This window comes from Papilio machaon, chromosome 6 (assembly GCF_912999745.1).
Source record: "Papilio machaon chromosome 6, ilPapMach1.1, whole genome shotgun sequence".
Lineage (NCBI taxonomy): Eukaryota > Metazoa > Arthropoda > Insecta > Lepidoptera > Papilionidae > Papilio > Papilio machaon.
Window position 1 is genome coordinate 2,889,728 of NC_059991.1, and position 25,201 is coordinate 2,914,928.

General features: G+C 33.0%; 1 protein-coding gene across 4 annotated transcripts in view; it reads right to left on the bottom strand.

Moving 5' to 3' along the window:
• Positions 1-24,704, bottom strand: part of LOC106716547 (GATA-binding factor C) — a 94,055-nt gene extending 69,351 nt beyond the window's left edge. For 3 of the 4 annotated variants that reach the window (XM_045678203.1, XM_014510073.2, XM_045678201.1), the window contains exons 1-2: positions 24,366-24,704; positions 12,498-12,872 (exon numbers count right to left, since the gene is read on the bottom strand). In XM_045678203.1, the coding sequence (XP_045534159.1) occupies positions 12,498-12,747 (250 nt within the window). In that variant the 5' untranslated portion in view covers positions 12,748-12,872; positions 24,366-24,704. Of the gene's footprint in view, positions 1-12,497; positions 12,873-16,542; positions 16,639-24,365 lie in introns of those variants that run through there. The other variant, XM_045678202.1, reaches the window with a different exon arrangement.
• Positions 24,705-25,201: the final 497 nt, after the last annotated feature.

Here is a 25,201-nt window from a genome sequence, read left to right on the forward strand (position 1 = left end):
GCTGTCGCGTTTCCGAGCGAGGAAGGAAGTCGCATCTTGTGTGTTTTGTTTTTAGGTGGAATTCGGGTGCATTCAGGGAATTTATACAAAATAATGCATTTTTAACAAGGAATTGTTTTATGGTCTAAAATTATTTTTACAGATATCATTTTTAAAAGATTGACCTCAACTTATATAGAAAGTTCTACACTTTTTATTTAAACCCTACGATAATATTACACATCAGTGTCATCGCAATCGTGACATAGACAAGAAAGAGTTCAAAGATCCAAAAAAATGTCCGCAGCAGCCGCGGCCGTCGGATATGTCACGCTACACTTGTGATCCCCGACATCAAACGGGCCGACACTGCTACGCCGGCGCACTACCAACGTCAAGTAACCTGCCTCTAGAAAATTTCCACTACATTTGACGCGACAGTTTATTGAGATACCGACCAGACGAGGTTGCTGATAAATATTATCACTTACAACCGCGAAACCTTCACGTCTCAAAGATACCCTAGTTTTCTTTAACCTTAACAAATACGTTTCTTTTGCCTTTATATTCTCTGTATGAATTGTCAAACGTGTAATGAATTGACCCGTAGGAGCATTGCATTAGTAAAGATGTAGAACATAGACTGCAAGAACACATAAGTTACTATTTTTTTTTTTCGAGCGGACGGGGTCGCGTTTTGAAGCTATTTGATTTAAACAGTATTGCATTAACTGTGAAATGATTTTGACAAACACAATCATGCGAGTCAATTTATGGTTTAAATATGACAGTGAAATAAAAATACTAGACTAAAAACACATTGGTATAAGTACAATAGCGGAAATCGAATTTGGAAGATGCGTAGATTAATTATTAAAATAAAAAAAAAATCATAAATGTAAAAAAAAGTTTGACAAGGTATTTTCAAATGTAGTCGTAAAATTATAATTCCGAATACATAGAAGCATTTATAATCTTTGAGTGCATCAAAGCAATTGCATTATTGTTGAAAGCTTACGTAAAGTGTACGTGATAGACTGTGACCTATTTTATTCATCTTTATTACTTTATCTTAATCAAAACTACCAAACAATGCTTTAAGAATGTCTGCGAGCTGCAATAGTGCATGTTCTACTCAGGGACATTTGAGACATGAGACGACCGTTTACTCCCGTATTGTCGTTTGCCATATTATCGTATATATATATATATATATATATATATATATATATATATATATATATATATATATATATATATATAAAATAACGCCAGGTGAGCAGACGTAGTACAGTTAAATCTTCACCATGACACAACAAATAAAATGGACATGTAGGTAGGAACACGAGCGCAACATGAGTCGTAATTTCCATAATTAATAACCGTGCATCGGTCACGATGTCTATCATCAAACGTGATCCAACCAACATCTCGTGTATCTATGGACGATGCTGGTAAATTGTTTTACAAGGTACGATTTATTGGGTTATAGGAATTGTTGCGAAATTACAAGTTGGTTAACATCGGGCCGGGGTCCGCCTGACCCCACAATCTTGACAATGGCCGAGCGATGGCGAGTGTTCCTGTAATAATCTCTATAATGACGGCGCCCGGCAGCTTGCTTACATAACCGCTCGTGACTCGCGCATTACGGTATCGACACAAAAATACGAGCCAGCATACCACAGGGACGAACTGCACACAGCTTTTTATTAATTAAAAACAATAACTGGCTTATCGGATACTAAAGAACCGTGACAACTACGACTTTTAATGATACAAAAAAAAAATTGACCAAAAACTAGAGGATCATGCAATCTGTAATCTGGTTAATTAATAAAATGTCTATACAATTTAAAGTTTAGTGAGACAAAAATAAAATTTTTAAATACGCATCATACGTCAAAATAAATATAAATCAATGTTTTCAATAGAATATGGGTAAATACAGCCCTGTTGTTGTTAACTGGTCCATTTTTCGATCATCATAATTTAATCCTGGCTAAGTAAGGCGGAGAGTCTACTGACCTCACTCGATGTGACAACAGTGCCCCCTCCGGCTATACTTTGTTAAAACGGACCCACTCGATCAATATAGAAAGCTTCTTAGTGCCTACAACACTGTAATTAAGCTTTTTTAACGCTTTATTCACATTTGTATGATAACTTAAACACCTACTTATAAAACATGTTTACTTATGCATTTGTATTTAAATAAAATAGGAACAACTATTGTGTTTTTTTATTGCTAGTTTTGTTGTTTAAAATTAATCGACAAAAATCTAAGCATATATATAGGTCATAATCCACATGAATCCTGTCTACCTTGTTTTTACTAGAGAAAATAATGTATTTATTTAATTCTAAACAAAAAGTCGCATATTGTAAAGTGCTAATAAATATTATATCGTAAATTATCAGCATCGTATTAATAAACAGAAATACATAAATCATAATTAAATGAATGAAGATATTTTCAAACCAACAACAGTATATAAACAGTTACGTATTAGCATAAAGGAAATCCCTTCCACACCTTTATAGGGCGACATTGATCAATAAGTAGCCGCTAACGTTCAGTCATATTCCATCAGACATTTAACATATACACATATCAATAGACCGGACATTATGAACCAAACCGTACGCTCAATAAACTCCACAACTGGTAGAATTTAGGTTGTCTAGTTTGACACATGACATAAAGTATTGACGATTAAGTGATATAATGCTTAAAATATTTGTAGGAATGTCTTCGTAAAGTCCGCTCTATAATTAGTATTATATTTGAATATCTTTGTATGCAATAAAATGATTAACCGTTATACTGTGACAATGTCAATACAATTCAATGGGAAAGACAATCCACTAATACTTGGATAATTAGTTTATGGAATGATAAATTATCGCTACACTATACTTGGACAATTTAATATAGCTGAACGTAAACTAGTAACAGTCAGTCAGTGTACAAAGTTAATGTTACAACTTGCACTGTATAGAGCCCGGAGGTTGATTTTCAAACGTTTGTCGTAGTAATATTATAAATGCGAATGTTTAGATGGATGGATGAATGGATGTTTGTTTGAATATATCTCCAGAACGGCTCAACGGATCTTGATGAAATTCGGTACAGATATAGAACATGGTTTGGAAGAACACATACTTATTAAGTTTTTTCTTACTCCGCGTGAATGGAGTCGCGGGCGACAGCTAGTATAACATAATCAATAGCTTCTTATTTTTATTAGAAAGAACAAGTAAGGTAGAAATAATAATATTGAAGCCATAGAAACTGATTTGTTTTTTTAACTATCTTTTCTATACTTAAATTATTAAATTGGCCGACCCAAATAATTGGGAAAAGATAAATAGATAAAATAATAATCGGTGGTCTTTTTCGTATACCATTGTACTTAATAATTGGAATTATTTCAGAACAAATATAATATCTAAAAGTATTTATAAGTTACGAGGAAGAATGCACCTGTAGCTTGTCTGCACTGATCACAGTTATTTTGCGAGCAAGTCCGTAGACCAACGATCCTTAGTTATAATCAAACTTGTACACTCGTCAACATAAATCATTTTACAAGTATCGTTGTTAAAATAGAGTTAAGTTTTTTTTCTAAATAAAATATGCGTCAACAACAGCTGTTCAATTAAAACTTAACTTAAAAATTTCAATAAAATATGTTCAAAGAAGTAGGTACTCATAAAAGCAACATAATTTTTAATAAGGGTTAGTTTATATGAGCAAATAATTTGAAATAACGGAAAGATTTATTAACACTAAATTAGTACATGTTTTGTTAGCATGCACGTCGAGTTGGCGTTAGCGTTAGTTTTTAGTCGTATTTTATAAGTACATATAATTATTATTTTATTAAGAAATAATTACAGAGGCAATACTCGAGACTTGTATAAAAACGTAGATTGATATTTACTTAGTCGACATAAAACAGCAGCAATATAAAATTACAGATTTTTTGTACATAAACAATAGCATACAATATTGTCGTGATACGTAAAACTGAATTTTTTTTTTCGTTATTCAAATCACACATAAGGAGTGGTAAACCGAATGAGTGAGTGCTGCACGAATACTACGAAAACTTTAATTACAGCTCTCAGTGGCAGATCTTCGCGATAGAACCCGCCCGTATCACTGATATCGCGACCCGAACGCAACAAAGAAAGACAAATGCGATACTTTCTTTGCACAAAGGAGCGTTCATTCTTTAACGGCCGCCTAGTAATGAGTGTGCCCCGCGCACTTCTCCCCTGCCCGCTCGACCGCCGCGGTAGCCCTGGACGAAACAACGGGGCATAAATCATGGCGGCCCAGGAAATCATTCATCCTCAGTAATGTGCTGCGAAAATAGGCTTCCACTCGGAACGAAGTCGTGCGACGCTAACGCCCCCCGCGCCCGACGCTTTAAACTACAAATTGTGGTGCAATGAGAACATAAATTTTTCATTTAAGGTAATTTTCGCTCGCTGCCTCTACGCTAACGGTCGCCGTAATCCCGCACGTAATTTGTTATAAGTGTTAAAAACGAATAAATAAAAAGCAAATCTCTAATAATACTTACATTTTCTGCGGTAAAACGGTTAGTGTTCAAGACTCATTTAAAATAACTTAAATAATTTTGAGTTATAAATCAAGTCCTTTAGTTCGTAATTAAAAATATTTTCTATTCTTTGAATCACAAAATTAATACAACATTATAACAATAACTTTCACTTTAAATACGCTTGAGTCACGTTTATAATAAAACTAACGTTTCAGTTTCTAGGGCAAACCGCAAGCTCCGAGACTACACGATCGCCATTAAGCGGATTTAAAGGCCAATCAATTAAAAAGGGACCATAGTTCAATGGCCGTTCCCATGACATTTTTGTCATAACTTCTGCTTAAAGCCGAAATCGTGGCCATTCCTCTGGGGGCGAACGTAACCGCACCGCGATGTATGACAAATCGTGACATAACCACCGACTCATCCACACTATGGAAAACAAAACGATTGCCGCCGTTAAACTAACATAAATTACTTTCTAATCCTTATTACAATGGAGTAAGTACTATATTGATAACATTAGTCGATATCGTAAGTGTTAATAATTTAGAATTGTAGCGAGGTGCATGCGGCATGGCTATACAACCTTCATCGATCAAGGTCCGGTCGTATCACCCTCAGCGCACCAATCGACCGGAAACAAGACCCTTACCAAATCCTAAATTGGATCGTGATGTTCGTAATCCTAAACAAAATAAACCAAGAACAACTACATAAAGTGTACCTTAACAACTTCACAAACGAGATAGTTATACAACCTTAACAGAATAATAAAGTCAGTATTACACCTTAGCAAAATTTGCTTCATACAAACGTTATCACAGTCATTACATTAAAGATTTATAATGTAATATGTAACACTCTTGTTACTTTTATGTATATGCATAGTATCAAAAAATGGTTACTGATTCATGTCGTCTGTTTTTATTTCTAAAATACACTTTAATATTGCATTTCGACATAATTATCTAATTTTATTACGATAAAAAAACTAAAAAAAAAAATATGCAAAAGCAAAATATTCGAATAAATCGCTTCGTACCTCTCCCACGGGATGATCGTCATATTTTAATATCAAATATCAATATTTGGATGCGATCAATCAAAGTTAATCATGCGAAAGATAAAAAAAGCAATATGAATACATTAAGTTCTTTAGTTGACGCCCGCGCCGAGTGCAATGGACCGGGAATCAACTACCGAGGGATCATTTTTTATAATAAAATCTATTAATTACTCGTAACTCACAGACTTACGCATAATTTGCAATGCACTTTTTTTCTCTTCACAAAATAGCTGCATTAAAAAGCACTTTCAGTGTTTTTAAGAGTATCTACGTAGATTAATGAGTAAAATCAGTAGATATTTCTATTCTTTATATATGACTAGCTGTCGCTCGCGACTCCGTCCGCGCGGAATTAAAAAAAAAATTAGTATCCTTTGTGTTCCTCCAGACTATGTTCTATATCCATGCCATTCAATTTCATCCAGATCCGTAGAGCCATTCTGGAGATACCTTGTAACAAACATCCATCCATCCATCCATCCATCCAACCAAACATTCGCATTTATAATATTAAGTAAAATTTTAAATGCTTTTCTACCTTTAAAGACGTTTCGTGAGTTCAACCATCAATAAACTTCCCAAGTGATCAAAACTCAGTGGCAATTTAAAAAGTTAAGTAATTAGGTCAACTCGTTCATTGTTCAAAAGCAATCGATATAACAGAGAGGGCGAAGTTAACAAAGAACGCCAATAAAACTAAGCGTTGTTCTCAGTTCTGGCCGCTCGTTGGCGGCGGCGCGACGATCGATTTTTCTAATTGTTACAAAGCCAACACTGCGACTAAACTAGTTTCTAGTTCACCAACAATGCATGCGAGCTTTCTGTCATGTTCTAAATAAAACAATTATTTACCAAACAATATCACATCAGTTGTGACTATGTTTAAAGTTATAAGATCCAATTGATCTTTTACTTTGTTCAATTCATTTTAAGAATGTGTCGAAGCTTCATTATATGTTTTACTAGCTGTCGCTTGCAAATCTGAACGCGCGGCATTAAAAAAAACTTTGTAAGTAGCCTATGTGTTCTCCCAGACTATGTTCTACAACCGTGCCAATTAGGATCCGAGGAGCCGTTCTAGAGATACCTTCAAACATCCTTCCATCCATCTAAACATTCGCATTTATAATATTAGTAAGAAGTAAGACAGAATAAATCTTTTCATGGTCCTCAGCTAAATTTCCAAATTCAAATAAGCTTGTGTTCTTAAAAAAGATGCAAAAAAGAGTTTGATATGCAATAAAATAAATGTATATCCCGCAAAGGCAATTACAGTATCAATATATTGAGACTGACTAAAAAAAATAACTAAGTTTGTTTCAGCAATTTATTACGACTACTTGTTAGTAAGAAATATGCAATAATTAACATATACATAGTAGCGATTAAGGTAGCGTTTTTTTCTTACTCTGTACAAGACGGTCGATGTTTAATGTATTGTGACGGTTTATAAACTGCCGCTTTAACGGCCTCCTTTGATTTAATTAAAACCCGCTTCTGCTCTTGTACTTTCGATTTTTCAACACAAGTGTACCATACTATATCGGTGTGCATTCCTGCTGGGCATCGTTAGTTCATTTCTAAATTTTTATCGCTATAGAAATAATTTTTAAAACGTTTACATTATTATATAACTTTTCAAATTGACTTATTTGTTAAAATTCGCATTATTTTATGTCTATTTATTAAGAAATGTTTTGTAGAAAAATAAATTCTATGTGACATGATATTTGTTCTATTGAGTTTGAAGACATTATTTACATTATTACCTACAGACTAATTATATCAGAAAACATTTACGACGTTCCAAAGTTATAATGTTCGTAATCATTAATGTGGAAAATATTTAAGAAGACAATTCGAGAATTCGGCAGAATCCGTGTGTGAAAGGATCGAGTCTGGAAAGTTTTGCAAATATTACATTTCTGCGCGAACGATTTGCCAGAGGGAGTTTCAACTGCGAAATACAATACGCATTCGAGTTTCTATAACTTTGCCGTGTATTAAGGAAATTGTAATTAAAACGAAAATATCATAAATATTATGTAAATGTCTATTTTGAGTAAACATATACTAAAAATTATTTAAACTTTCATGTAACATAAACTAATTAAAATTACCATGAACATAATCTTTTTTAGATTAGTTTTTGATCAAGTTCTACTAAATACAAAAATAGCGTCAAGGAAACGTAACCTGTGTGATTCAATTCAATAAGACAAAAACATTACACTTGAAGTTAAGAAAACAAAGTAGGTTAATAAACTAACGAATCACACTTATTTTTTTATGGCAAAAACAACCACACACGGTATGACGTTAAGCAATATTTTACGACATTATTTTACGAGTATTTTTTACGTCTTGCAATTCTAGCTGAGCAAAGAGTATGTAATGAAACTTTTGAATGAGATTAAGCAATTTCACAAATTACCCGCGCAACGATTACGCGCGCAAACTAACTGGCCACTATGAAAAAAGTCCGCTCTTTCGATTTTTTTTAATAAATGGACAAATGTTTCAGGCGCAAACCATCACTATGGAAGAGTTTTTACGTGACATAATATTGATTATTAAATATTGATGATAAACTGGATATTGCGCATAGTATGAATTGCATTATATAAAAAAGTAAACATCGGCTGTCTGAAAAGGAATTACAAATGGATCCCGCAAAGCAAGCATGCGTGCCGGCATGGCGGCAAGATCTTGCTCGGGTGATTATATTTTTTTTAAATATTTTTTATTTAATTTTAATCATAATGTCTTAATGTATATTATTTTTTTATTATGAAAATATTGATAGAGTATTAATTACCGTAATGTACAAAAGTGTAATCAAATTGTCGTAGTTTTGATTTTCGGTAAGTTATTTAAGACATTAATGGAAATTACCCAAACAATTAATGCAACTTTTCCTCTAAAAAGGTTGCGAAAAACTCTATTTTCTGTTTCTGTTAAAATTAAATATTTTATCAATAGTACTGTTTTTAGCCAAACATATTTTTGAATCAAAATTAAGGTTTCATACAAACATTAGTATATGTAGTTTTTTCTGGTAAAAAATAAAAATATGTGTCGACGTAGGTATAATAATTTTCTTTATGAACGATATTTCATAAGAACTTGTTCAAAGTAATAAAATACAATTATCCACACTCACACAGACCAAGCCTCATAAGAAGTCGGTCTTATAGAATAAAGTCTTGCATATAATAAGTGGGTTCATCCTCTCCGGACCGAAACCGAGGGTAATTTAGCAACTATTTTCGCAAGCGGAATCGCCGTCGGCTTATTAATTCGTGTACGAACAGGGAGGAAATAATTAATGGTTCAAAGCATCATTATTTTTATAGGACGGCACGGCATGGTGCGGGCAGGGGGGAGATGTCCCCGCGTGCGCCGGCGCAGGCTCCGCCCCTGACTTAATTGCACCAATCTGCGGGACGAGCACGCACACACGCATTTCCACGCACTGACGTACGCATTTCCACGCATACCACCACACGTAATGGCATACTGCATTAGGCAAATGCAGCGCCTTTTGTATTTCTTAATCGCAATTCATTGTTAAAAGACACGTAAATAGAATAGGCTAAGCTATAATTCCAGTTCACCATATAATTAAACGCTGCGTCTAGTTTTAATGAGAGTTTCAAAAGAGCAAAAAGCTTGATGAGTAAACGAAGACAGCGCTAACGAATTATAGAGGACAGAGTATGAAATGCAAAGAAAAAGAAGGTAAAACATGTTGGTAATGCGAGCCGCTGGTCTGCATCGTCGCATGTACGGTACCTACCAATATGAGACCTGAACAAAACGAATGTTTAGTCAATTTTAATTGGTATAGTGATGATTGCTCTCGATAATAGCATATTCATTACTCTGCGCCATAGACGTAGTAATTGAAGAGGACTCGATAAATGGAATCAACGAGTACTAAACCACAGACGAGGATTTTAATTCTCTTCCACTTATGTAACGTGTTTACGTGTCAACTATGTTATTTCGATATAATGTTATAAATGTTTAAAAATTTCATATTAAGACATTTATATTCAATAAAAATATGAAATTCATGTCATTAAATTTTAATTGGTTATCAAAAGTTATAATTTTTCCGTTATTCGATAAAACGCACGCCTAATTAGGTGAATTTCGATGGTTTGTGTTGTCGAGACGTGGTCGTAGTTGCGTGTAAGATAGGTATTCAAAACGAATGAAATCGATGCCAGATAATAACCACATAATTGAACAAATGCCTTTGTTTTATTACACATTTCGCAGCATGGCTTCCTATAATGCTAAATATTTCGTAGGTATATTCATAATTAACAGTAGGAAATTGAAAACCTAAGATACATTCGAGCTCATTATTAAAATTAGACAAGACGAAACCCTGTAGGTACACAAATTGTTCATTTTGAGAAAAAAAAAACTTTAATAGTCTACGGATGACAGCCACACAACTAAAAATTGCATTTGCATTTTTTTTAAAAAAGTATTAAATATAAAAGGTGAAATAATAACCATCTCCGTTATTTTCATATATCGATTTTGATCGTATCATATTTTATTAATATCATTTCTTTGGATTTTTATTCCATTGAATCCACATTACATTAAAGCAAAAAAATAATTGTCTGCTACTAAAAAGATTAAATATGGCGGGAAGTTTAACACTTTATTTTTGGATAAATTGTTATCTCATATTATAAAGTTCAGATATATTCATTTTTTAAATATTAAAAAAAAACAATTAAAAAAATATTCCAGACTTTCGTCACATTCTTGGTAAGAAAAAAGTAAGCCGTAAAAGTGATCTCAAATGGAGTGAAATAAATAATTTCATCCATATCATCAATCGCGTCACCAAACCATAAATTATAGAGTCGGTGTCAAATCGGTTGCCCTCGCCCTGTATCGTGTTACACTCACCTATTACGACAACAGACTGCTTACAATAAAAAAAACGTTCGGATCCATGGAATGTAGAAGTCTACGTTTTGTTTTACATTGCTCGAGATCCCAATTTGGAACTTGATTCAAATCACTGAACTTAACAGTGACAAAATTACTTAAATGGTATTATTATGTTAAAACCTTACAGATACGTACCGTACAAATATGCTATCAAAGATCAAAAAGACATATAAGCCTGATTAGTTAAATACAGTTTATTTTATTTGAGAACGTCCCTTAGAAACCATTTAAATACTAAGAAGCCAGCAAACCTAAGTAATTATCTCCTACAATATAAAAACCTACACAAATAACTTGCCAATTATGCAAATAATATTTGAAATAAAACAAACTATAAACCTTCATATTGATAAAAATAATAACGTAACCTTTAGTGAAGATACCGCCAACACATTCAAAGGCCATAAAGAGTTGCAGACTGAACGTCCTCTCTGTCATCGTACTAGTTTATAGCCTTCATGTTGCCCAAACATATTTAACGATCTCGGATTCACCAATCACACAAAAGTATACAACATTGTATTAAGAATTGAGAAAATTATTACTGTATTTTAACGTATCTGTGATGAACGCTGACAAGTCAAATAAAAACAAGCAGAAAATCAATGTTTCACATAATTTTATCATACGTAATGGCGACGGCCGCTGCCGTGCTGTGTGCAGTGTGTCGACAAATGAATTTACCAGATTCAGATATCATCAAAGCAAGAAGAAGCCGCCGCGTGACCCTCGACGTAACACGATAACGAAGCGAGTTTACAGAGTTTACAAACAGGCCAAAAATCGGTTTAAAGCGGGGACACACATAAAATACACCACGTAACTGCTGCGAACGCGACGAAATCGATTCCCAGTTCCGATTCCGAGAAGTGACACAGTTTCTCGAGTGTCACATCACTACCGACGCACCGAGCAATAAATTAGCCGCGGCGCGCGCATGCCAATCTAGTCTTTAAGGACGCACCTATAGACGATGTTTCGTAAGGCTCGGAACGAGTAGTTAAATTTTAAAGAAGAGCCACCTGTCTCCACGAAAAACTTTATAGCGGCCATTAAATTTAAACCTCAAATGAAAAAACAAAAACCATGAGATTATACATTTTTTTCTTTTACGGTCGAGGCCCATTTTAGATGGTGTTTACCTAAGCTGTCACCTTACAGAATGGCGATTTTGACCGGCCAGCTCTGTTGAATTAATCGTGGAGTGCGGGAGAGATATCGTCCGATGCGCGATAAGGGCGGTCGCGCGCTGCCGCAATTTGCTTTAAATGCTGACAGGCCCGCTCGCGGAATTGCAGGCCCGCTTCACATATTTAATTGTTACTGTCGCTACTTCTGCTTATTCCTTAAGTATATAAACATTGGCCTGATATATGGATCTTACAAATTTCGTTTTATTTTTAGGTTCGTACCACTAATGAGGAATTTTATTAATCTGAATGTACCCAATGCACATCATATTAATATGTCAAATTATGTAAATACATATTTTGGGTTACTGTCTGTTATCCCAAACTTAGTGAAAAAGACCTGTCATATAAACCAAATAGGGTGTTCAGAGGTGGAACAACTTACATCGCCTGGACCCAGTTTTTTTGGTACCTTCGGACCAAAGCAAAAAGTTGTAAACATTATTGTAATTTTAGTGGTCATACCAACCATACTTTAGCGTACACAACTTCTGTACTGTACAAAAAGCGGTCGGTGGTCCAGATTTAAACATACATCGGCCAAACCTTCATGGCTTCAACTTTAATTATAAACGCTTCTTTTCTGTTTTAACATATTTTAGACGGAAACTCATCAATAACGGAATCAAGCATGAAAATCGATGTTATGTTGATGTTAAGTGTATCTACATATGTATAAAGTAGGTATGTATATCTTACCGTGCGATGCAACAGCGGCGGAGTAGGGGGCGTGCATCTGCTGATGATAGTAGCGCGAGCGGCTATGGTGTCCGCCCTCTAGCGGCGAATGGAAGAAGCCGTCGGCATTGGCGTCGCCCACGTCGCCGGCGGCCGGGCTGCCGTTGACGCGGCCATCGTACCAGCGCTGCTGCAGCGCGCCTGCGCCCGCGCCGGCCCCCGCGCCGCCCTCGCCACTCATGTCCATGACCGCCAAGGCCTCACAAACCATGCATCGCTTTTATAAACACGCACTATGAGTCCACACCGATATCCGCATCGCAACAGTCAAAAACTAGATCTCGTCCTCATCCACTCTTAGCATTATCCAAATGTAGTTATCGTTGATCCTCGATCCTAAAACACACAAATAAATACTTTATTAAATTAGAGTACAAAATAAAAGCACTTCACGCCCAACATTCTAATCCCATAGTAGTACAGCAATTGCTCTCTTTGCGTGCCTCAATATTGGAAAAGAATCACGAAGCTTCCTAGTCTTACAGTTTTCCTATGCGATTTTATAAGACAATTCGATTTGCGCTAGATCAAACAAAACGTAACGTCAGTACTCAAGCCGGTGTTTTGTCAAAACGTTACAATCAATTAAGATTAAGGTGGTGCGGGTGCGCTATCTACGGATGCCGAAGATATCGATACGCTCCCAATTTGATTAGGCGATATACCACAAACAACACTCGATACGGCCGCGATAACGGCCAACCGCACATTAAGCGATGTTAGCCAAGCGAGCCGTGATTTTTATTGCCACTAAACTTGACAAAAGTTATCTATACGCCATATCTTGGTATCGAATATACCCGCAAAGTTACTCGCGCTATCTATCTACAAAGGCTACCGATTCTTTTGTCAATTAAAAACAACCGCATTCATATTAGATAAATATACATTTACAAAACTAAAGCATTTCCTTATCAACTGCTTTTAAATTATAATTATATTTCTATAATAAATATGCGTAATTAAATTTGTTACACACTTTTAGATTAAGAAGAATTACTTATATGCAACTATCTACATATACGCATCTAGAATAAGGAATTAACTTCGTAGATACCACCGACAACGCATTATAAACTCGGATAAAAGAAAAACTAACACGAAAAGAGCTATTTGTGTGATAATTTAAACAGTGTTAATAGTAGTTCCTTTGTTTAGTAAAATAGATCTAATATATAAAATTCTCGTGTCACAGTTTTCGTTCCCGTACTCCTCCGAAACGGCTTGACCGATTCTCATGAAATTTTGTGAGCATATTCAGTAGGTCTGAGAATCGGCCAACATCTATTTTTCAAGTCGCGGGCGACAGCTAGTTGACATTATAATGTTATATTACGTTAATAACTAAAATTTTTCAGTTATAGCAAGAAACCTAAAAACATTTACGTTGGACAATCATGTGAATATTTAATAATTCTGAAATAAAATAAGATGTAGGATTAGATATCTATTTTCTCATACTTATACATTTTGTAATATTAAATACAATATTTAATATTTTATCAGTTCTTTATTCAAATCATTTGCATCGAGAGTTTCTTAATTCCGTCATAAACAATGAACGTTATATGCCAAGCAAAATTCCAAGTATTGTCGAAATAATACTCTTTTGACTTTTAATATTCTAATATTTATAGTTTGTTTATAACTCTTTAATAATCGTATTGTTACTGAACGATTTTGTTATAAAATTAATAGAATAATTATTTTGAATACAAGCGTTCTAGGCAATACATTTGTCCTGTATATTTTAGTACGTGTTTGAATATCCTACGTTTAATTTAAGACGCTAAATATAGGTAAGGAAAACCTATTTAAAAATACGACGTACGGACGTATTAATAACAATGTTAACAACAGAAGCAAGCTGTCAACATTCTCATTGGTTTTTCTTGAAAACATGGAAAAAATCTTTAAACAGAATCAAGCGCATACTTTATTAAATTCATTTCGTAGAACTCTACTGCAGTAACTACGAGTATATATAACCTTTATTATTACATCGTTGTCTCTCTTTTGTAAGAGCAAGTGTAAGGGATGACACTATGGCTAAATACAAGTGTTAATGCAGTTGAAGTCTACTGTTACAAATTGCTACAACAAAACAAAGTTAACTTTTACCCCCAATGTTTACGGTTTTTGCCATTGTCGGTCAAGCAGGTGGCAAACAGATCAACCAGCCATTCCAGTGACAATAATAGTTAATAAAAAAAATAAAGAATGTGAAATAGACACTAACATATCAACTTATGACATTTGTGAAAAATACAAGACTTTTTTGTAATAAATGCAACGTATAAATGCAAAGCAAATAAACAAAACTATTAGATTAATAGAAGAAAAGGATGAAAAAATTAAGCACGTTGTATTATTTTATTATGTAGGTAATTTTATCAGACCGTCAACTCTGCCTACCTCTCTGGGTTACAGGCGTAAGTAGTTTGTTCTGTGTACATTACATTGTTGCAGTGTGTATATGACATCTCTCTTACTCTCTTTAAAAAACAGAGACAGCAATATGTGTCTGTAATGGCGGTTGGAATTTTAAACTGTACTTATTTAATTTAAAAAAAAAACTATTCGTTAATGAACATTTTTAAGAGAGACAAGTATTTTATTGATCATCACCTAGATGGTGTTAATTTTTTATCTATAATTCCGATATAGTAAGTATAAAATAAATAAATAAAAATTTCAAAGTCCAAGAATAACGAATTATTCTGTATTATCTTTGCTGTTAATAAGCATGTTGCCTGTAATATTATTTTATTGAGATGTACGACACCGAATAAGGGTGTTACACGTTTTTATTGACATCTTATAGGAATCACTTCAATTCATTTATTGAGTTAAAACATCTGCAACATATATTTTTCTTTAGTTTTACTAAAGTTATTTGCTCAGTGTATATTTAGAGTATTACTTAAGTTTTTACAGAAAATATTTAAATTATTTTTTTATAGATAACTTATTAATATAGACTTTTTCTGTTGAATCCCACTTGTCTAAACATAGACTAAGGCTTAAGTTTTAAATAACAATTTGGCTTGTCTCTTTTTTGTTGCTAACACAGTGTTATTGCCACGTTAACCAATGTTAAACACACCTTGTGTTCAGCGATTAAAAATAACCGTATTAGCAACTACATTTGTTAGTATTCATTTGTGTGGCGATAACATACACGTCAGGGATACGAGCTGATAGCATCGACGTTATCGCCCACTGTCTCAAATTATTATTGCTTATATCATGACTTTAATTGAATGCTAATAACCAATAAATGTAATCATTCAAGTACTTTATTACTACTAATTAATATGTACACTTCAATTTAAAAGTATAAAGAAAGTAACTAATTATAACTTAATTGTTAAGACGAGCTAACCTTGAAAAGACGTGCATCTAAATATTAAAAAAATATTTCCTCTTTTCTTACAAAATAACTGTCAACACGACTGTTAGGAAGAAAAAAATACATATTTGAGTATTCCAATATTCGATTCTATTTTAAAATCATTTTTTTTCTAAATTAAATATATAAAATTTGATATAGCATCGGACCAAGTAAGTATTGATAAGGTGAGATAAGTCAGAGACGTTATTGAATGCATCTAAATGTTATATCACAAAGATCACACACATACTCGTACTAAACCATTCTTATACATCTTCCTATTAACATAATTGTTATTTTACTAAATATTAAAAAAATAATAAAAAACATATTCTTAATTTTAAAAAAATGATTCCTTCCAAGTAGGACGTAAAAATAAGACCAATACATTAAGGTTTATATAACCTTGTGACATATATATTCAATTCAACAATTATATATTACACTAAGATGAACTTATCAATATACTTAGACTTAAATATATCATTTTATTATTAAATCATTGAAATAAAAGAAAAATACGAATTATGATAAGACATGATTACACCATAAAGAAAATTAAAGCTTTTAATCCACTAGTGATATTGAGAACACTTGAAAATTGAATCTCACCAGTTAACGATAAGATGTGATCTGCTGTCTCGATGATAATCTGCAGTAGTGCCAAAGTTGGGACAATAAAAGATCTATCACAACCGGTAACGCCGCTATCTGGCAATCGACTGAAAAAAGGATTTGCTGATAAAATAAAAAGAAATCGCATATTTATCGCAAATTGTCTTCATTTCGTACGATTTCCTGGTAATATCAATGATAAGTAACGAGATAAGTCGCCGCGAGGAGTTCGAGAGCCTATTAATAAATTATTTGAACGTCTTCTATCAATTATGAAATATAGCTTATGCCTGCGACTCCGTCCGCTCGGAGTAAAAAAAAAGGATAAATATGCCATGCGTTATTCGAAATTATTTTAGGTCTTTGCCAAATTAAATCTCTTAGTTTATTTACAACATTACCAAGTATGTTATCATGTCTAAGCACTTAGGTAGATGTAATTCCCCTTTTTCTTTTCAATTATTAATTTAACATATAAACTTGGGATTCAAATTTTTTAAGTATATTCTAAAACTAGTATTCAAATTAAAATAACCATCAAAGAAATTAATATTTTATTTACAAAATTATCAAGGCTTTATTGTTATCGACTATTGCCAAATCTTAAACCACAATTTAAACACTATTTTAAATCAGTTTAAGATTTTTTTCTCTTAATTCTTTAGAGTTAGATTAAATATTGATAATTATCAAATCTGTTTATTTGTTCTTATTATAAATATTCAATTTATTTAGCGCCTATTATGTAAAAACTTTCATACTACCAGTATTTATTTCTTCACTAGCTGTCGCCCGCGACTCTTTCCGCGCTTAATAAGTAGCCTATGTGTTCTTTTAGACTATGTTCTACATCTGTGCCAAATTTTATCATGATCCGTTGAGCCGTTACGGAAATACTTTAAAACAAACATCCATCCATCCATCCATCTAAACTTTCGCATTTATATTAGTAAGATTAATTTAAGAAATTATTATTTGCAAACATTATTTTTAAGTTCTCGAAATTATTGCACCTAACTTTAAATAAAGCTTTATTTTGTATTAAAATCGATTTAATTCTTTTCACCTTGACTCATTCTTTTCTATTAGTTTTTTATTTTTAGATAAATTTGATTCTAATCGTTAAATGTGTTTTATAAATTAATAATTAAATTGCTAGTTATATTTGATTATTACGGTCATAAGCTCACATTTAAAAAGGCTTTGTAAACGGCATTTAATTCTCACAACACCGTCTAGAGATCACACGTTAATTTAAAACACACAACTTTATTTGCTCGGAGCGAGTACGTTTAACAGGTTCTGTTGTACCAAGTATCTGATACCGTGATCGATTGCAACACGTACTTTTATAGCATTCCAGTGACATCGTGCACATACTTTTGCTTACTTATTGGTTACTTCTAATATTAAAGAAAAGATCCAATAGTCTAAGAGCTACGCGTAAAATTATAGTGCTTATATACTTCTGTTTACTTATTTGTTAGTACAAGAGTAAGGATAAACCGCCTATATCCTTACTTATTATATAAGTAAAGCAAGGATCAACGGTCTATCGGTAAGTTATAATTAACTTATGTTCAATGCAAATTTTAAAGAATAAAGCGTATTAACCTTTTTATTTGTAAGTTTTTCAGTTTATTTGCTCAACGTCTCTAGATGAGAGATCTAGTTGAAGCAAATCACATTTTTTTTTGTTGGCATCCTCTTTCTTTTGTTTATTTAGTCCCGGTTACAGTCAATTGTTTTCAGTTTGCGTTATTACCGTATAGAAGCTTTCATATGGACTGCTACCTTTTTCTATTTGATTGCATTATAAGATTTAATCTCAAGGCAGTATCGATTCCAAACTGCAAAGTCAATCCAGCAAATGTAACAGGAAACCGAGCGCGATGCGTGTGCTCGGAATAAAGGAGCAGACAGTATCTGTTACCATTTGTCATTAAGATCTAAATTTGCATGCACGCCATCGACGAACCTGTAAGAACGTTCGCCACTGCAGGCGCCTGTATCGGCATCTAAATCATTGAAATCTCGCCCGTGTGATCGCACGATGCGCAGTAGCACACTCGACATTGTAAATCTTTGCTGATTGCCCATAACTCGATATCAGTGATAAGAACTATAATTTTACTCGCGGCTTCGCTCTTTATTTTATGTTTTTATGTTTTTTTACAATATTTATTGTATTAGGTTATTAAAAACGATATTCATTGTAGATGTTGTCATATTGACTTTCATATAGAAAGTTAAATTAATAGTCTACCGTAAATTATCAATAACCGTGTGAAATATGAAAGAAATTTTTAAAGGTTGTTTTATAAATTTTAAACTTATCAGCTTGTAAGCATATATAACTCAACACAATAAAGAACCTTTGTAACTCAAATTTTTGCAAAACAAAAACAATTCAAGATATAAGTAACAGATAAGCAAGCATATAAAGTACCTTTGTACTTCAATCTATGTCACGTAATATAATGACAGGGCTAGAGGTGTAAAAAATCTCTTAACTCTCCAATACCTCCGGCGCAGTATTAAATTACCATCATTTAATACGAAAGACGCTTCAGTTAAAGCATAGTTAAGCTTACATAATATGAATTATTGAATTTCAAAGAAACTTTAATTTAATATTATATTTAAATAATTAAAAAAAAAGTTATGAAACCCAAAAATAAATTCAATGTCATATTTAACAATGTTAAAAGTACAAGAATTAAAAAAAAATTGGACTAAAATTCTGTGGCTCATTTTTAATTAATAGTGTCGTATAATAATGGTTATACAATACAAACATGTTGGCTTACACCTAGCACGTTAACTGCGTACCCATAATAAGATTAGACCAGCTCCCAATTAAGATAATTGATTCCTCTCGGACCTCCGGGCCTCGCTCGTTTAGGCCCAAATCTAAAAAAATGTGTTCGACATTATCTCGACCCACTATCGTGAATCCATTAGATAACCTCTGGCGATCTACAAAACTATTTTTTATGATGGGCCATGTAAAACAAAATATATTATGTAGTCTGTAACTAGCTTTTGCCCGCGATTTTGTCTGCGCGGAATTAAACAATCTCTTAGTAAGTAGCATGTGTGTTTTTCCAGATTGTCTTTTCCGAAGCCGTTCTTAATCATTTTAATTGTCCTTACAATATTACTACTATTTTGATAACAATATGTATTTGTCCAATATGCAACACCTAAAATCAAAAATAATCATATTTTGAACATAATTTTGACATTCAAACCAATTCATTTTATTAAGTTATAAATTTTTACATAATTTTGCGATTGATATCGTTGGCCCCGATATTTAATAAAATAAACGTTTCTGTGACGAGTAGAAATATGTTTAAATGTTTAACGCATAAAATTACTTTTTAATTATTTTTTGCAGCCAAAGTTAATAAATAAATCTAGACCTAATATCACTAACTAGCTAACTACCATAAAACAAGATTGTCTATATTTTTTTGATAGATTTCACAAATAAAATCCGAGTTTTAAAGAAGGTAATATGAGAGTACCAGACACATTAGCTAGGATTAAAAATGTACCAAACAATAAAACACTGTCTTGAGGTGTCGATACGGCGGGGATTAGAGAGGTCTTCTAAAACAATGTGGGGCCACGAAAAAAGATCATCCGTAACGCCCCTATCACACTGCCGCAAATCGGAGGCGGAATCTAAAACGAATTGTTGTTTAATATGACAATTGTTGGTGATGTTCCGAATCGCTTTTGTTTCGCCACAAGCTTGCTGTTAATATAATTCTAAACATCACTGTGTTGTCCTTGTAATAAACACATATCCAACGAATTTTTTGACATGAAATTGACATGAGATTCTATTATTCCGCAAAATCGCCCAGACATGATTATGACGCGACGGAATTCTGACTTCGATTCCGTACCGCTTTCGTAAGACAGTGTTTTCGGTGCGTAAGATTTTTAAAGTTAATCTTTGACGGGAGTAACAGAGGCGCGTGTTATTTTTGTATCGCCGACGCGCCACCGATAGGGCTTGATCGATGCCTTTTAAAATGAACACCAGATTGAATAATTTATTGGGACCTGCTTCAGTTTTTTATTGGACAACGTTTAATCCGTCGATTGACGTTTATCGGAGCGTTTAGAAATTCATTTAACAGATAATAGCTGTCTGTGAGACAATATAAATAATTGTTAAGTCTTAAATCAAAAGCTACCTGTTTACCAGTTGTGAGCTTTAGTTAGAGGTCAAAGATTAAATAGATATAGATATGTCAGAATACATTTATTTATTTACATTTAATGACAAATGAAAACTTATAACTTAATAACTTTATCAATTATAAAATTAAATTGTACTAAAATATATATTAATAAAAAAATATAACATTTTAAACATAACATGTACTTATAATGTAACTATCATTTGTCATTAATTATTTTATTTTATTAGAAGTCGTATCTGTGCCCTCAATATAGGTCTAAAGGTAAGTAACCACAAATAGATCTCAATAAAAAAAAACAAAGTTACACTCCTGTTACTTTGTGTCTCTTGTATTTTTTTTAAAAGTATAAGTACAAAATTATAACCGAATAAAAAGGTAATATTTTTAAAATCGTAAATGAAACGAAATTTACTTGAAGGTGACATTTTACGCAGGTTACCATCCACTGATACACTATCACGATGATATCAATTCGTGTTTATTACGCACATACACCACGAATGTAATCGTTGTAAATATATCAATCAATGATAATACGAAACAAATCAAAAGATATCACTCCTCATATCTATAAGCACTTCAACATATTGATTTATAAATTTAATTCTTAACGATAAATTTATAGCACAATTTTTTTTTTAGTTAAAATATTTTAAATTTACTAATATTTCTTGTAGGTCACTATTCAAACTAATATCTAGGCTCGTGCCTAACTATGGTTCACGATAGTAATCGGACGGCAGGATTCAAACCCACAACGTGAACGGCTATAAGTACCCTTAACCATTAGGCCATTGGCCATATTCTTATAAAGGAAACATTTTAACAGTTAAAAATGATTAAAAAAACCTTACGTTTTAATTAATAATTTCACGCCTTATTAAATAAGTTAAACGTGCAATTAATAATTCCTTTGTAATTGGCAACACCTAATACGGACAGAGAAGAATTAGCGGCAAGTCTGTATGTTTTATAATTGCTCGCCGATAGACAGGGGGAATGGAAGCAAATTGTTCTTCCACACTATTGTATCTATTATCCTGTCATTAAAAAAACCGTCAAGTTATTTTACAAGTTTACAAAGTATGCAAATAACTTGGAGCGGGTATCTAAAATGGAATAACTCTGGAAATGGAATAACTGGTAATAATCTAGTGCCAGTCTTAAGAGCTGATAAAAATTACCTACATAACCGAAATGAAATGCAATATATACCTACATAAATTAAAAAAATAAAGAAAAAACTTTTTTAACTCCTTATTACAATATGTATCGTTTATACATACCTACTGATATAAATTAAATTCATATACATATATGTATGTATATTTATAAATTGCTATATCAAAGTTTTATACCTACGTAAGAAAAGCTTTTAATGGCTATTATTTAATTTCCATAGAATATTATACATAGAAAATTAAACAGTTGATTGTAAATTCTCTAACAGGTGCTCAGAAGAATACCATAAACTCCATAAAGCTAAACAAACAACGATGCAAAATTTTATATCCATACAACATCAATAATTTAAAAGCGACAAGTCTACAAGGCCAGATTTACATTGTCGTGGATGTTAGTGAACTTGATCCGTGAGCTGCTTTAACATTAATCCGATATTATTTGATTTATTAAAATCGTACGTAGGACAGGATACGGCTAACATATATAAAATCAGCGGAAACCATTTAAATAGCCTACGCACACACGCTTAGCCTTATCGACTGCTAATCGATAGCCAGCGTTTGCGCATCTTTGCCGCATTCAAATTTCGAACGCGAACTGTCATGGCGGCCAATCGTAACGGCCGAAAACGTTATGCTTACCGAAATCAACTGCGACATTAGATTGATAAAACATATTGCTGTCTCCATATTTTCAAGGAGGTTGAGAGGGATAAAAGTCGAAACTCTTTATACTAAAAACAGAAGCCTCGCGACTTTGACATTGATTTGTTGGTCGCGTATGTTCTTATTCGTAACAAGTTAGAATTCTTAAAAGTAAATAAGATCTATAAGCGAGACATTGTCCGGTACAGATGCCTTTTGCATATCCAGTTACAACATTAATTTTTATAACATTTAAAGTTAAAAAAAATATTGACTAATAATGTAATAATAATATTAAAATTTATTATATTACAAGGCTTAATAGTTTGTACGTTGACATAATTTAAAAATGTTCTCTATTCAAGATTACAACTAGCTGTCGCTCGGGACTCTGTCCGAGCGGAATTTAAAAAAACTTAATTATTAGACTATGTGCTCTACCAGACTATGTTCTACATCTGTGCCAATCATCAAGAGCCGTTCAGCCGTTCAGGAGATATATTCAAACAAACATCCATCCATCTAAACATGCACATTTATAATATTATGTTATGTATTATTAAATAATGAGATAACTTTTTTGTATTTTAATTAATTGAAAAGAAAATATTACAACTTAACTTGTCCTACAAGGCTTATACTTGCACATATATTATCTTTACATTTTCAATAAAATTAGGTACAATTTAAATATTGTACACTAGTAAAAAAGAAATGCAATAAGAATCTCATAACTTGAATCATGCAGGATCAATTATTATAATATTTATCCCATTTAAAATTATAACTCTCAAACATAAATATGTACAAACAACTCTCAAATTTATTAAGATATCAAAAATTATATGAATTACAAAAAGTTTTAGACGGAAGTGATTAATTTATATTTTTGAATTTAAAAAAATGGCCGTAATTATCAACAACCTATATTCTTAGGAAATTAAATAAGTTTTTTTTTTTTATAAAATTTGAACAAAAATTAATCTCTAACAGCCTACAAATCAAATATTTTGTGTTCAAGAAACACGTTTATGTCTTTTATATAGAGGATCCAATTTGAATACAGGAAAACATTATTTGTTACCAAATGCTTATTTCTAACGAATACAAAAATACAGCAAATTTTTTATGGTATTTTACATTTAATCCTTCTTTTAAATTTCGATGGTAAATTTTAATAGAAATTTATTGAAAGATATTTTTGATTACTGGCAATTAAATTTTTTTTCCTTCACGAAATAATTTAATAGTTTATTTTAAATCACAAATAAATAAAGGACGTTTTGATATTCTTATTTAAAAAGCAATATTCTTGTGAAATAATTACTTATAAGAAAACTAATTTGAACGTCGCGTCGTACAGTTATAAATTGTTTACCGTCGGACTGTTATGACTTTATCAATATCAATTCTTCATTGAACTAAGCAGATAATTTACATTTTACTTGGTAGATTTTAACTATACATATCTTTGTGTAGTCATTTTAATGTAATTATTAAAGTAAATGCAGACTTGAACGTAGTAGGAAATTATTATTCTTAAATCTCCTATTAAATTAACATGCATCTACTTTACGTTCTGAAGTCTGATGGATTATTTAGTAAAATGTGTGATTATTGTTTTTGTAGGTAGGTATTTTAAAAGTATAAGGTTCTGTTTTGCTATATATGTCGTCAATTTCGAATTATCTCTACATAGATTTCTCACTCATTTTTAAATGTTACAGTAGTTTGATGTAATGTATCCAAGATAAATAATTTATTTTACCTTAAATGTCCGCAAACGGAGTTTATCACTCAAATGTCGATCACTATCACTTATTATCACTGTAAACGTAGAGATATATAAACACACTGTAATTGTACGCTCCATTCCGTTCGCGGGTCCATTTTCTCGGATTGTTTGGTGCGAAAATTAGTAAAATCACAACAAGTCACAAGACGTGATCGTATCGTAAGGTGAGCGTTTGCAACGGTCAGATGGGAACGGAATAACAATGTTTTGTTTGAGATATAGTAGATGAGAGTGCGCAGGCGCGGCGAGTATCGCGGTACGGTGTCGCGGCACGGGAAGCGGCCTCTTTGGGACGCGACCCGACACTAAACTAGTCGTGTGACGTTTTTGTTGTGAGCGCTCGCTCGGGCGGGCTCGGGCAAGCTCGGCGCGGGGCTCCTCACCCGCTGGCCTCCCATTGGCTGGCCTGGCGGCGGGCGGCGGACGGGGCGGCGCCGTCGCGCGCAATGGGAGTGTTCTCTTTTTAAAATTTTCTTTTTCTCTTTTTGGGCGGGCGAGTACCGTGCGGTGGTGTGCGTCAGTCGCGCGCGCGCCGCGGCTGATGGATGGCGGTGCGGTGCGGTGCGGCGGCGGGAGACGTTAACAATGGGCGCATTTTTGTATTTCGTTATGGATGTCCACCGATGCTAGGCTCCACTCTGTTATGATTGTAAATATCAATTGCTCATGTATGCTTCAGACGGATGGCAATAAAAAGCATTAATATTTAATGGACAGCTCGTATCATAGAGCTTTGTAAATAATTTTGATGCTCGATACTGGATGGCAACCTTTTAACATTATAGAAATAAACTTTCTAAATAAATAAA